The 15,461-nt window shown below is 44.1% G+C and overlaps 1 protein-coding gene across 1 annotated transcript; it reads left to right on the forward strand.

The window, feature by feature from the left end:
• Positions 1-2,661: 2,661 nt before the first annotated feature.
• On the forward strand, positions 2,662-15,236 carry LOC126284438 (endocuticle structural glycoprotein SgAbd-2). Its single transcript, XM_049983359.1, has 3 exons — positions 2,662-2,765; positions 11,305-11,462; positions 14,121-15,236. Exons 1-3 carry the CDS (start codon positions 2,757-2,759, stop codon positions 14,413-14,415), a joined length of 462 nt encoding a protein of 153 aa, XP_049839316.1. The 5' UTR covers positions 2,662-2,756; the 3' UTR covers positions 14,416-15,236.
• The last annotated feature ends 225 nt before the right edge of the window (positions 15,237-15,461 follow it).

The raw sequence follows: 15,461 nt of genomic DNA on the forward strand, positions 1-15,461 counted from the left end.
TTGCGTTATTTTTAACCTGCCTTCGGCGTCAATGCACACAAAAGCAAGGTGCAAACAATATCTTGTAATACAGTTGCGAATCGACACAAGAACTCGATATGAATAACACACTCACTTTTCTTGTACACGTTATCTATTGTTGCCTAGCTCCGTGGGTGCTGACAGCAAGTTGTCTGATGTGTTTATGGAAGCGAAATCAACCGTTGTTCGGGTTTCCGTTTTCGATTGAAGATTCGCGCTCTGTTGTTCCCAAGTCCTATAACTTACATAGTCTGACTTCTGATATCTTGAAATGTTTCAGCTGTTACACATACTTAGACATCGACACTCAATCTGATGATGATCTCGTCGTCGACAGTACACTCCAATGACTTTTCTCATTTATGATATACAAAATTTCCCATTTAGACTCATTGATTTATCATTCCATCTTTTTAGTAACGCCATGTGATTTCATAGCATTAAAAACATTTTTTAAAGTTTTCATATGAGAACCTTGGTGAAATAAAATCTTCAAATCCGGTAATGAATTTCGATTAGTTCGTAAGCTCTGACTGAACAGCAATGCTCCATTTGTTTACTCTGGGCGTTTTAAAAATTGACAGTTGTCAAAATGGATCCAAAAACTTCCTACAACAAGAGAAAACAAAATTTTGAGGAATTTAAACACAGTATTGACTTTACGATTTCGTAATACTACATTCTTACATCCGATATTCTCACACACTTTGATCGCTGGTGGTTTTTCACAATGTTTTCAGACGCGTTTCAGATATACGTCTTCATTACATCAGTTAATAAATTTCGTATTTGGATGAAAGTTCTGGGTGAACAGCTGTACCAAAGAGACTTTTTCTGCAGCATATTTCAATTATTTTTGGTCATTGTGATACATCCTGACATACTTCAGTTCTAAGGTATCATCAACCTCAAACCATTGCAGCAACTTCCTATTAATTACAGAAAAAAGACTTTTCAGTAACCTCACAGCCGATATTTCCAGCGCTTTCTGTCTAATATAGAAGTGACGCTTCTGCAAAAATTTCAGTTACCTGTCATATGTGAATTCTGAACTAACAAATACTCTATATTAGGTAACAACTCCCCACTTTGGCACAACTGTGGAAAATTTCACATAATTATTGGCACGCATCTTAGTTCAAGTGATAGACTTCTGTCTTGAAACATTTTCCTGTCAGTCACTTCCACGGGTGGTCGTATATGCTGAGAAAGTTGATCAACGTATCCATGGAGGTGTTTACATCAAATTAACTACAGACATAAGTACGGAGTCTTCCATAGCTAGTGTCAATATGACAAGTCATTTCGGGTACTAGACTGCATCAATTTGTAACACTAAACACGTCCACAAAACCAAACCGACGTTTTCACTCTCTTTGCAGTAATTTGCGTCAGATCGATGAAACTCATTTTATCCATTGCTATATTTTCTGTACATGAACTGCTATGTGAGGTAAATGCACATTCTCACACAGCCACTGTCAACGTGAATAAGGTGCTACTGGGTTTTATGTTGGATCAGTTTGCAATACCAAAAACAGCTATAAATCAAATTGACGTTTCTACGCTTTTAGCACCGGTTCTCTTCAGGAAGATGAAAATGATTTTATCCTCACAGGAGTTTTCTGCATGTTAACTCCCCCCCCCCCCCCCCTGCTAATCTCGACCTGTAATACTATAAACACAAATAAACGTAATCGGCGTTCCTACTCTCTTTGCAGAGATTCTCTTAGGTATGGTGAAATTAATCTTACACTTGGTGGTGTCTTCTGCGCAATAATAGTATCTGATATAAGTGTGCAGGCTCCCACAGACAGTGTCGAATAGTCTTATCGGGTATTAGGCAGCGCCAGTTTTTAACACTAAAAGTGCCTGTAAAGGAAGAACGATGTTTCGACTGTCTTTGCAGGGTTTGTCTTCAGGACGATGAAACAAATACAATCGTGGAAGTTGTTTTCTGCTCATTAATTACTGTGTGGTTGACATGTGCGTAAGTTGCCTCAACAGGGCCACATTGAATAAAGTTCTTTCGATTAGTTTTTAACACTGCAAACACCTGTATAACAAAACGGAAGTTCCGACTCTGTTTGCGGCGGTCATCTTCTGAGCGATGAAACTGTGTTTCTAGATGCCGGACCACTGATTGTTCTCCGATGCATTCCATGTTCAGTAGTTGGAGCAGAATCCTTTCGGTTGTTAGGGTGCTTCAATTTGCAACACTAAAAATACCTATAAAACCTAACCGATGTTTCGACTCTCTTCGCAACCGTCATCTTCAGGACGACGAAACTATATAACTGTTGTAGGTATCGTATCACTACTCGCTTCCCGGGACGGTGCAGCTTCGCCGCCTGAGCCGGGAGCTCGCGACCGCGGACGGCGCGAACTGTTGCAGGTTCTGCGGAGCGACACGAAGTACTCGAGTGGCGGCGGGGCTCCAGATTTCCGGCGGCCGGCGCATTCCGACGCTCCAGCTCCAGCTCCGGCGTCCGCGGCCCGGGTCACCTCCCCGCCGCCGCCGCCGCCGGCAGCCGCCCCTGCCAAAGGTCCTGCGGCCAGGCGCGGCCCCTCCCTCTGCTGAAGAAGATCAAGGTGAGGCGGCAGGAGGAGCGAGGTGGGTGTCGCCGCCGCCGCCGCCGCTATATAAGCCCCGGCGCGTCTGCAGTCGGCACACACCACCAACGACCGTCGTTGCCTCTGCAGTGCAGCCCGCCTTCTACTCCACCACCACCACCATGCAACTGGTGAGTATACAGTGTGGAACCGCCAACTACCGCACGGTCGGGCATCACGGGAGACTGTTACCGCGCCATTTACTCACTTTGCGTTTCACTCCTACAGTGGACACGTACGGTTCGTTCAGCTGTTTGCCATGTTGCTGTCTTGTTAGAACTCTATTAACTCCCACGTTCGTGTGTTTGCCAAAATTTACTCAGTAATTCATGCGTTGTGTTGTGAAGTCATATCAGTCCTTTTGAAATATTTGTAACTTGTAATAATATGCGGCACTTGTATTTCAAACGGAATATCTAAACCTTCTGAAATTTCCCTCCCTTGTATATACGTATTGCAGCTAATGTCTATCATATAACGTGGTGAGATTATGTCTAGACTTGACCGCGTTGATCCTTGACTATTCATTCTCGACTGCTCAGTCAGTAATACGATTTCAGAGCTCTGTAACGTTCAGTGTATTGGCGTGATTTCCAATAGGCAACTGAATACCCATACACAACAAACTTGAATGACGCTTGGAAACTTTCCTGATTCCAAAATTTGCTTTCTAAAGGCATACTTCCTGCCTCAATATTCGTAGCTGGCGACGAAGCAAATAACCGCATCTAAGATACGTTGCTATTCGGAAAAGGTGTACTACCTGTCACCAAACCAATTTTCAATTTGCTCTATATTAGTTGGGTAAATACGTTCCTTTTTTTAAAATCAGCTTCTATGAAACTATGGATTACTGAGAGGGTGGAAAATGTACTCAGAAAAGTTATTTACTGGGAACGAAATATCTTGAAAGCTGGTAAGGAAAGAAGTACAGCAAAGCCTCGGTTGCGATTTAAACCCGCCACGTCGGATCATAATTCCTAGCTTACAGTTTCGCAATAGCTCCCGCCAACATAGGTAATGCGTCAGTTGATACCAAAAGCAGATACTTTTCATACTGATCTGCTAAATGTGAATCGTATGATCGAATAATTTACCACGTCCCTGTGTATCTAGTAAATACGATATCGATTCGGAATCCTGGACAGGCAAAATATTACAATTTACGTACATGACTATAGCGTGCTACTGAGTCCCACCCAACAGTTTTTCTACCCATAAACACCTCCTTCGCCATTTTGTATCAGGGATGTTCGGCCCCAGTACCCCTATACTATTCTGATTATATCGAGCTGCTACACGCGCTCTTGCACATAAGCCATCACTCCGAAGTGTGGTCTAAACACATTGCAACAGTTGTTTTCTTCATCCTTTATACTATCTATTCCCATTACACACTTACCTTCGATCACTTTCAAGAAGTACAAACGCGTTGAACTTTTCTCTTACTATTTTTAATATGTTGCTTATGAGAAGGTCGTCAACTTCCCTTAAATTTTGGTTGCTTGTAATAAAGAGAATAACGGACGCCAGGAACAACAACGGGTCCTACGCTGATGTTATGTAGGAATAATGGTTCTAAGTTTGAATCATTTTCTAAGTGTTCCATTTCCCTAAAGTGTACCATAGGTACAGATCAAGAGAATGTAAGCCTGTGAAATTACATACCTTTCCGACGAAGAACGGGAAAAATTATGAAGTTGACCCCGGAATTGATGCCACTGCAGGTCACCTTCATAGGCACGTGAAGTATTAGACCGTGGCCTCTGTCGTGAAACCTTTGTGGTATGTGCTAAAAGCTATTTGAAGGAACCATACTACATAGGATTAGTCACTGCTCTTCTTCCATTCGTTTCCTTCAAAATTACAACTCATTTCCTTAAACTCATTCTATACGATAGAAAAGCCTAATTTTTCGATCGCGTACCATTCTCCCACGTATTCTACCGAAGAAGGAATCGTAAGTTACATGGCATCGTATAGGTCAGTAAGAGACCGTGCGAAAATTTACTTGGATTGTCATAGAGAAAAAAAAATTGCCTCTTAAGAAAGAATGGGACCAATACTACAATAGAACATATGGAATGGTTAAGAATCTGTCAGATAGTTCGATACGAGGTTATAGAAGAGTTTGTAATGTGGCAACACGAAGTAGACATCAATCTTCTCACCTCGGAAAGAAATGGTAGTCGTCTCCAAGAATCGAATACACGACATCCGCCAAAGAAATAGAGATTGACCACCGGACGATGCGGGAAAGGAATATCGTATTTGGACCATAATATGTATGAAGAAATACTTGCAAAGTTGCAAGGTGTAGGAGTGCCCATATGAGTTTTCGCAAAGAGCTGTTTAGGTAATCCACAGGAATTACGTTACTTAGACATGGATCTGAAGTAAGCTACTACTTGATGCTATGCGTCTTGTACCTGAAATCTAGAACCTCCTCTTCTTTTGTACTAGGTCCGAGTACCATTGCGGTGCTCAGTTTCTTCAGCAGGTTATTTTCCGGTTCTTTTCTGGTTTTGTGTGACATTCAAGTTGTTGCTCTGTCGTTCCGAAACGAAGCTATGCGTTTCTGCAGCGTTGGATCTTAGCTTCTCTTCCGGCCTACTGACGACGTCCCTGCGTGGGTAGCGTTTGTATGTGCTCGCACCAGCGCACTTGTTAAGCGTGTCGAGTGCAGCAGCGGCGTCCAGTGACGCATCCCGACCAGTACTGGCACCACACCGCCGGCCTCTGTTACGCAAGTGGAACCGCCGCTGACATAAATTTTCCGGCTCAGCGGACTTGTGTGGACTGGACCGGAGGCCCTTACTTAGGCGCAATGGTCACTGCCGTGTTGCCTTCCCACGGAGCCACGCGTAAATCTAGACGCAGCGTCCGGGTCACGACCACGGAGTTCCCGCCGAGCGACCTTACACCTGTTACCTCGCTGGACTGGTACCGCTGCCGACGCAGCGACAAGCTGTCGAAGTTTAGTTTAGCTCACGAGCGAACTGAATGAGCAATTACCAGGTTGTGCAGTATTTATTTAGCGTATGGCTAGTACAGATATATCTGTGATTACATAATACATTTATAGATATACATATTTACAGTAATGTGTGTGCTTCACAAATGGATATCCAATCTTTCAATCCAGCACACAGCAACTGGACTTGCCAGCAGGAAGTCCTCTTCATCGCGGTCATATGGTCGAATCCTGCAGTCACTGACAGTATCACGAATAGTCTGGTGTGGAGCACCGCAATCACATTCTGGATTAGACAGTTTTTTTCCACTATGGGAGAGCACCGGTCTTGAGCCTTTCTGATTCTTTTCAGGCCAGTCCGCTTGGAAGTGTATCATTGGTTAAAGTGTTATGGAGGCGCACATCTCTTACTTCTTCTCACCGACGTTTCCATTCATCAATAGGTTTAAAATTTTTGGAACCCATGTCAGTAACATCCCTCATGGTTCGGTAGCGCGATTTTAGTCTTTTGAGATTCAAAAGAGGCCGATCACTATGCACTTGTAGAGTAAGATTCTTCGAGATCTTGTGCAATTCCCTCATAAGTGCAGTAGATCTGCGTAGATCAGCAGGAATTATACTCGTTAACAGTGGAATCCAATGAACTGGAGTAGATCTGACTGCGCGAGATATTATGCGCATTGTAGTATTCAGTTGGGTGTCAATGAGCCTCGTATGATTACTCATCCAAACAGGTGCACTGTACTTAGCACTTGAGCACACAAAACCCAAGGATGAAGATACCCACGTAGTTCCGCGTAGCTCACTGTTATGTTGTTTCCTGTACAGCATCTCCTCAACCTGACTCACAAGTTGAGGAGATGCTGTATGAAGGATAGTGTAGGGACCAAGATAACTCCCATATCTTCTAGATTCCAATCATGACGAAGAATTCTCTGAAACTTACATTCAGATTCACGTTCGCCAAACGATAGTAAAACAAGACACCTCTATTTTACTCATAGTGGGTCGAAGTCTCCAGATTTTGAAGTAATTGCCTAGTACAGACAGGTCTTTGGACAGTATTTCTTCTGTTGTCCCAGTTTGCTGGTGCTTTGCGGCTAGAGCCAGGTCATCAACATCGCAGAATTTTCTGAACGAAGCGTCAGGTAGGTCAGATAAATAAACTGAACAGCAGTGGCAAGAGAACTACTTTTTGGGGCAATCTGTTGATTAGCTTCCCCTCCTTGCTTACTTTGCTTTCAGTGATAACTGGAACAACCGATTAGTTAGCTTATTGTTAACCAGTTGAGCCACTGTTTTGCTTTGCAAAAGTGCAGAAATTTGTAGATAATACCTTCTCTCCACAAGGTACGCAGTATTAAACTATCAAAGAATTGATTCTCTTTACCGGGTGTCACGGAACTTAAACACCGGACTTCAATAGCCTTGTCGATGATGGGACAGAAAGCGTAACCTACCACTCTTTAGCTTTCTAAATTCCCATGGAAGAACACGATAGCAACGACCTACATCATAAAGACTGAACTCTTAGTGGAAAGGGAGAGTGGGGATGAAGTGTGTCAAAACAACGGTGACTGGAAGAAACACTTGACGCTAGTAGTAGTAGTAGTAAAAGTTCCAATGAAAACTTAAATGTGTTGGGAGAGATTTCCGTAGACAGGCGATGCGTATTTCAGGGGTACGGCATATTTATAAGACTCTCGTGAGACCTTTGTTTTCCTATTATTGCTTGACACCATGAAAGATAGAAACAGATGAGACGAATTTAGACACTGTTTGCGAATCTAATGGCGTAGTCGTCTTGAAACAAATTTCTCATCGTCTCCTTAAGTCAAACTGACTTCGTCTGAAAATGACGGGTGCGCAAACTAATTGGAACGATGCTTTAAGGCGATGCCGTCACTCACTTGATATGCCAAGAAGAATACGCCAAATTGAGACACATCAGCACACTATACATTACCATGTAATAGAGCAAGCCGGGGAATTTGTGAGGAAATAGTCGGAAGAAGGCTGACAGAGACCTCACGAAATCCTGATGAGTGAATTTAAAGAACCAAGAACAATAGATGTCCGCAGCATTTCTACTAGTTCTGTAGTACAAGTCACGTACAGGGCGAGGAAATTTCGATACTAGTCATTAGACTGCACTCACTGCAGATGAACAATGTGAGCTGATTGGTATGTTTCGAAACCTGGCTGAGTCGCAATAGTGGGGAGTTTCTCACCTGAGATAGTTTAACTGTGCACAGGATAATTTTTACTTGCTTAACCACACAACATTGATAAACAATAGATGCTGCCGCTCTAATTAAGAAAATCAACCAATATCCTCACAAAAATGCTTAGATTAATCATAAGTCCAATTAATATACAAGAGAACTACGGAGTTTAGGTGTATTTGTATAGAGAGTGCTATTACGAAACCCCATTCTTATTTTAAATATGAGGTACATTGCAGAGGACATTGTTCTGATGACATACTCAGAGATGTCCCATAGTTATTAAGACTTTAGTGTAATATTCGGAAGAAAACTTGGTTGGCTAGGTTTTCACTAGTTTCTCGCAGCTACTCCAAGCAAAGGTACGAATTGGTCCTTCGAAAGAGCCACAATATCTCGTCTCACGGCTGTTCAGTCGGAGCGTTTCGTTTGTGGCCAACGACTCCTTAATCGACAGCATAATAAACCACCAATCTTACTTCTTCCCTTCGACGACTTTACAAACGCTAGGTTTGTAAAACGTATTGCCACGAAATCTACTAATCTCTGCTCCGCCTTATTTTCTGTTCTTACGGCTCCTCCCCAAGTGTCACTCATTAAGTGTCTCACAAGCACCACAGCTCAACAAACAACCACTTTCTCATTGCACAACTAGCGCTGGTTAACAGGGAGCACCTGTTAGCATTTCACCAGTAATTAACATAGCATTACACGAGAACATTTCCCAGCAAAGCACAATGGTTTCTTCCGGTTTTGAAACAGATTAAGGGCAGTGACCTGTTTTCCACGCGTGCGGCGTAATAATAGCGCAGGTTTACACCTTCCTTATGCAACGCGTTTTTGGTAACTTCCTGGCCCACCTTATGAAACACTTGTGGTGTGACACTAGAAAGTACATTGAGACTAAAGAGCATTGTACCACACACATCGTTTTGCCACCTGAGAATTTATCTGTCTTATAGGTGGATATGAAGGACACCTTCCAAGTCCGTTGGAATTTTGATGTACGGAAGAAGGAAAAATCTGTATCAAAATTCCTATACAGCTCGGTATCTGAGATGATCCGTTTCATTCTTTGGGACCGCTTGACTTTTCCCAAATGGACGCACTGCTGTTCTCGTTCACTGCTTTGTTTTTTCGGCAGTTAAGTGGTCAACAGAAAGTGACACAAGGCGAAATTCGAAGTATGTTGAATAACTCGCAGTCTCCCAAAAACGTTCAGACTAACACAGTGATTTATATACTGGGTACGGAGCTGTAGCTAATTTACTTCGAATTTAAGTCGGAGATTAGCTGAAAATGAGCTAAAGTATTCGTTTTGGGCGAAGGGCAGCATGGTGTCAGGGCTGACATTTCGGCAGGCCGGCGTTTGAGGGGCGGATCGGATGGGCCGGAGGGGAGACGTAACCGGATGCAAGAGCGACCTGGCAGGGCTGCCAACCTTGATCCCGCGTGATCCCTCGTGACCGGGTCCATGGTCTTTGGTGCGAGGAGCGGCCCATCTGTCAAACGGATAGCGAGGGGGCGTAGCATCGGCGCAGAGGGTGGCGACACAGGCGAGCAAGTGCGAAGAGGAACTCGTCTTTTGCGTGGTTTGAAAGCGCTTCGGATGCGGTGCTTTACAGAGTGGGACGCCTCTTTTTCTTGCACGTGATTGGCTTCTAGGAGAGGTGACGTAGCAAATTCTTCTTGCAACAGGCCACCGATCCGTGACGCTGCTCTGTTGGGCTTCCATTGAGATTGCAGAACGTGACGTAGGCGTCACTAGGGCAATGTGCTGCGGATATTGTGACCCATTGTACATGCTATAGTACAATGCTAACTATCGAATGAAAGAAAGTCATACGTAACAGACTACTTATTCAGTGAAAGCTTCTAACGAAGAACTGTCGAAATACTAAGTGCAAGTGAACAATAGGAGTTACGAAATGCGGAAATTTAAAAATAACTGTAATGTAATGGAGTTTACTACATAGTTCTGCACTGCTCTTTGGAGAGTGAAATATCAAGTGATGCTCCGCAATTCCAGTTGTAATAAAGAAAAAGTGAAAAAATTTTTAATTGTATTAATCATTGTCTCGTCGGTGGGACGCAGAAATACGATATATGATTACTAGGCACAAAGATTGTCAGATACTCTTATCAATTTCGCTTACAGTATTTGAAGCCATTGGTTGAACAATTTGTTCTTCAAACCCCTGTGGATATTTATCCGTAAACAATTCACCATCTGACTGAATAATACCGAAACTGTAGACTAATATGGTGAATTCTTGGTAACAGTATGCTTTTTACAATCCCGGTGTTACACCAAATTTTCTACATGTCTTACACGGAGAAGTATCCATTAAAAGCAGTCTGGAGCGACTATTTCATTTTCATGAATGATTCAGTGACTTTTGAAGTAACATTCTTGCTTCGTTCATGCAAAGAGTGAGCGCAGTTCAGGAATGGAAAGATTTGAACGTAATTACGGAACCCCTGTTACCGCCTCATGGGTTAAATTTTCTTCTTAAAAATGCGAAGCTGTTATGTATTCACAAGAAAATGCACCCTTCGATTTGAGGAAGGCCACGCTATAGTACTTCCAGTACACTCATGTCAAGTAAAAGTTTGAACTAACTTCCGTGTATCACGTACAGGGGATCAGTATGCCGATCTACCATCGACTCATCCTCTGCTAATCGCGACATGGGGGAAGGGAGAGAGAGGTTGGGCCAGGATAACGCACGCACAGCGATTGCCAACCTACAGAATCTATTTCTGATTCAAGGATCTACCACCGACTCATCCTCTGCTAATCACGACATGGGGGGAAGGAAGAGAGGGGTTGGGCCAGCATAACGCACGCACATTGATTGCCAACTTACAGAATCTATTTCTGATTCAAGGAGTTCGTAAACTGGCCTCACTAGACTGAATAAACGCCAATTTAATTAGTTCACAAAAAATTTCCTTAGCAATGGCAGGAATCGATCTCTGGTCTACGCGTGGCAAACACACCGTGACTATTCTGCTACAGAGATGCTGTGTAGGGCAACTCAGCTGGATTACAATCAGGCCTGCGCTTTGCTCCTGCGTCTGTTTTACGTGGGTTAGCCGTAGCCTGGAATTATTCCTAGTATTAAGGATATTGAGTTTCTACTGGTGGACAAACAGCATCAGCACTTTCTTGAGATAGGGGGTTCTTACAAGTAGAAGCAGAAACAGTATGTGCATTTTTGTTTCTCAATGCTGTAGCCATCCGTCAGTATATAATGTCAGCATTCTACAATGGGCTGATGTTTCATAATGCGTATATCGAGTTTTCGACAGTTGAGCGTCTAAGGATAACGTTCTAGGAGTGAATTCAAGTTGATTTATAGTTCTCCGTGATGAGGTCACACGAACAACTTCCCAGTTTTCACTAACTGTTCCAAGTTGTTTTGACGTGTGTTGAGGAATGACACTGGTGTTTTTCTGCCCTCGCAGTTGGTCTGCCTGTCCGCCGTGTTGGCCGTGGCCGTGGCCCGGCCGCAGTTCGGCAACTACTACCAACCGCAGCCCACGTACAGCCCCACGGCGCGCCAGCAGGTGCCCATCCTGCAGTACAGCAACGAGGTCAACCCTGACGGCTCCTACGCCTACAGGTAAGCTCGAGCAACCGCAGATCTGACGGGCAGACGCTGCCTCGTTTCTGAGCTGACACTGTGCTGCACCACAGACGTGTCCTCTGGCTGTCCTATTCTGTAATGTAACTCCCCTCGTCCTTCAGCTGTTAAGAAGCACGCTATTTTGTGAGTGACAAATGGTGAAAAAAAGGATGACAGGCAAATTGTTTCTTAGAATACACTTTGAGATTAAGGCAACGAGAACACAATGATGCTCAGTACTAGTGTAACGCAAAGCAAAGTTTTCTTCACAGCCCAAAAGCTAAATTTCCCCATTTCTTTCTCTTTAATTCTTCATCGTTTCACCATAAAGTAACGTAAAAGCCACAGAAACTTTGGAAGTGGCACCATGGTAAGAAGCACAATTACTGCTGGATACATCACAGTATAAAGGCGTTGCTCGCCCCAGTCACATTTAAGGGCATGGACGACAAAGTAGAAAGAAGTACATTTCAAGCGTAGACTCTGGCGAGTACGGATCACATATGCAACAGTTCAGATATATGCAGAAAAAGCTGTGTAGCAATAGCCCCACTTACGTTCCACTTACTGAGCCGAGGGCCGAGTTAAGGGTTATCTGTTGATTTCACTGGCACAGAATTACAAAGTGTTATGATAGTAGTGATGACTGAACAAGAAATTTATTTTCATAAAGTATTCGACATCAAGGTTGGATGCACAGCCTGATAAATACTCACAGCACCAAGAAATTATTCTAGATGGCAGTATGGGAAGGAGTGCCACTCGTCTCGAGAGAGTGTCTGTATGGAGCTATTTACAATAGAAATAGGAGATTAGGTTTCTAAAACGAGAGTATTTCTCTTCAGCATAACTGATTTACTTTAAGCAGAAGACAAAGCGGACTCATTCGCCAAAAACAGTTCCTACAGAGAGGTAATAGCTAAATTTTACTATGTTAAAACGCAGTTATCTACAGTATGTTAGTTTTGAAGTGAGCAACCTGCTCGTTGTATGTCACCTTTAGTAACAAATACTGCGATTTACACAATGAAATGTTTGTGACATGGGCTATGTTTTTCTGACTGTTATTGATACAAGTTTCACCAAGGACGCAGAGATTCTTTTACATGGCGTTTCAGAGACCGAGCACCCAGTAGACTTTCCACTCTGATGTTTTTTCCTTCTCCATAGTAGTCAGCCAGAAGCTGCCGTCCCTGTTGAGCATACTGTGAGGTTTAATGGGAAGTCTGAGCTACAGAATAAGCATAAAACGCAGAGGACTCAGTTTCAGTGATCCGTACAATATTCAGTAGTGTATTGATTACAGCTCAGATTATCCCAGTTTCCTGCTCTCCACTTTCTCAAGGTCCACACTGTTTCTGTCATACAAGTTCAGAAAAATTACTTTTCACTTGCTTACAATACTGGAAACCTTCTTCGTTCGTAGAATGTCAAGAGTAACTGACCAACGAATAGAGCTAATATGCTTTGTTCGTTAATCAGACCATCGTTAACTGGACAGGATTTGGACTGTTTGGGGGAGGAGACCAGACAGCGACGTCATCGGTCTCATCGGATTAGAGAGGGACGGGGAAGGTAGTCGGCCGTGCCCTTTTGAAGGAACCATCCCGAAATTTGCCTGGAGCGATTTAGGGAAACACGGGAAACCTAAATCAGGACGCGGGATTGAACCGTCGTTCTCCCGAACGCGAGTCCAGTGTGCTAGCCACTGCGCCACCTCGCTCGGTTGTCAACTGGACAGTACTGTAACATAGAATATAACGCATATGATTTTATAACTATACAAAATTTCAACAGTCAGACAGAAGATTCCAAATATGACAATCAGTCCAGAGCACTCTACGTCACTTGATGTAGAATCCCAGATCACCGTTAAATGCTCAAGTGGGCATGCTCGAGAGAGAGCACTTCGTAACCGTTTTTTCTATTGTTCGCTCCTCCACTCGCCAATCACAGGAAACAGATAACCGAAACTCACTTTTTCGACGTGTGGCCACATCTCGCTTGACCAGGTCTGATGTTGGAATCTCTCTGTCTCGTTTGTCAGATATTTATAGCAGTTGACCATTTTTGGGTTGATGTTTGTGACATGGGCTACGATTTCTGACTGTTATTGATACAAGTTTCACCAAGGACGCAGAGATTCTTTTACATGGCGTTTCAGAGACCGAGCACCCAGTAGACTTTCCACTCTGATGTTTTTTCCTTCTCCATAGTAGTCAGCCAGAAGCTGCCGTCCCTGTTGAGCATACTGTGAGGTTTAATGGGAAGTCTGAGCCACAGAATAAGCATAAAACGCAGAGGGCTCAGTTTCAGTGATCCGTACAATATCCAGTAGTGTATTGATTACAGCTCAGATTATCCCAGTTTCCTGCTCTCCACTTTCTCAAGGTCCACACTGTTTCTGTCATACAAGGCTGCGTTCTGGCCATACAAGTTCAGAAAAATTACTTTTCACTTGCTATGTCGCCACTTGGAGGTCGCGTCGGAAGAATTGATCCGGTGCGAGTCAGTCTAGGGCTGTTTCCCACGATTTCAGACGTGTTGTTGGTGGATATTGTAGGCTTCGAGCACGTGGTTCTTATGAGAACTGATCATCTTAAGCACGAATATAGAATACACGGTCGGGGTCTGAGACAGTGTCTTTGGTTGCAGCTACCAGACGGGCAACGGCATCGCTGCCCAGGAGCAGGGCTACCTGAAGAACCCCGGCCAGCGTGACCTGGAGGCGGAGAACGTGCAGGGCACCTTCTCGTACACGGCACCCGACGGCACGCCCATCTCGCTGCGCTACGTCGCCGACGAGAACGGCTTCCGCGCCGAGGGCGCCCATCTGCCCACCCCTCCCCCCATCCCGGAGGCCATCGCCCGCTCCCTCGAGGTCATCGCCCGCACCCCGCAGCAGCCGTTCCAGCCGCAGCCGCAGTACAACCCCTTCCGCAGGTTCTAAGCGCAGTCGGCGCCACTGTAGCCGGCCGCCAAGGCTACCACCAGCTTGCGGTCATCCTGCCCACAACATCGTCGTCAACCCCCAAATTGTGACCAAAGTGTGGACACTGTGACACGAGGACTCTTCCCTGAAGGAGTACAAAACTTCTTGCCCCGACCTGTTACGTGAATGACACTGCTGAGGGCAGAGTCTGCGGTATCGGCTACGTTGGTATCACTGCCACCGCCAAACACTCCTCCCCATACGCCCCACCACGACCCCACCAATACGAAACGGCAATGGCATAATGGTTACGTCTTGTCCGCCTCAGGTACGAGCCGTTGTTCTACCGTTCGGAGACAGCACAACGGACACAGTGGCAACTACTTTGGGCGGACTACGCGGAACGCTAATTCGCTTATTTCTTTTTTAAAAGTTTTGTACATGTACTATTAACGAGCGCGCACACAGATTCTCACGAGCTGAGACAACAAGGCCAGGAGGGTTATCGGAACAGTTCTGTTTCGCTGCCCCGGTGACTGATGGAGAATCCCCCCATCAGTTGCAATCATTGCCCCTCATCTGTTTCCCATGTCGCTGGAAGGCAGCCGCTTTTGGTGATGTGGCTCTCTTTCGAGCTAACGTTTCGTTTTTGCGAGACGTTTTCTCCATCTTCTATGCTCTCTCCGTCTCTCTCACTCTCTCATATGATCATAGTTGTGTCTAATTTCTGTGATCTTAGATCTGTAATATTTTATAATGAATGAAGTTATAAAAATATGAATTATTTCATATTAAAAATGTAAATGATGTACGTTAAACTAAATAAATGTTTAACATAACTTTCTTTCTCCTTTTATTTAACCATGAAAATTCATACGTCATTAAGCTGAAATACAGGCACTCAACAGATATACACTGTTTCGCTATAAATCGAGAAGAATTTTTTAGATGTTGATACTTCACGAGTTTATAAGCAACATTATAACAGGCGGTTGTCTGTTACTTCTTACTCCTATAATAGCTTGGATTTTGCTGCATATTTCTTTCTAGGTGCCTTCTCGTAT

The sequence above is a fragment of the Schistocerca gregaria genome, chromosome 8 (assembly GCF_023897955.1).
Source record: "Schistocerca gregaria isolate iqSchGreg1 chromosome 8, iqSchGreg1.2, whole genome shotgun sequence".
In the NCBI taxonomy this organism is placed as follows: domain Eukaryota; kingdom Metazoa; phylum Arthropoda; class Insecta; order Orthoptera; family Acrididae; genus Schistocerca; species Schistocerca gregaria.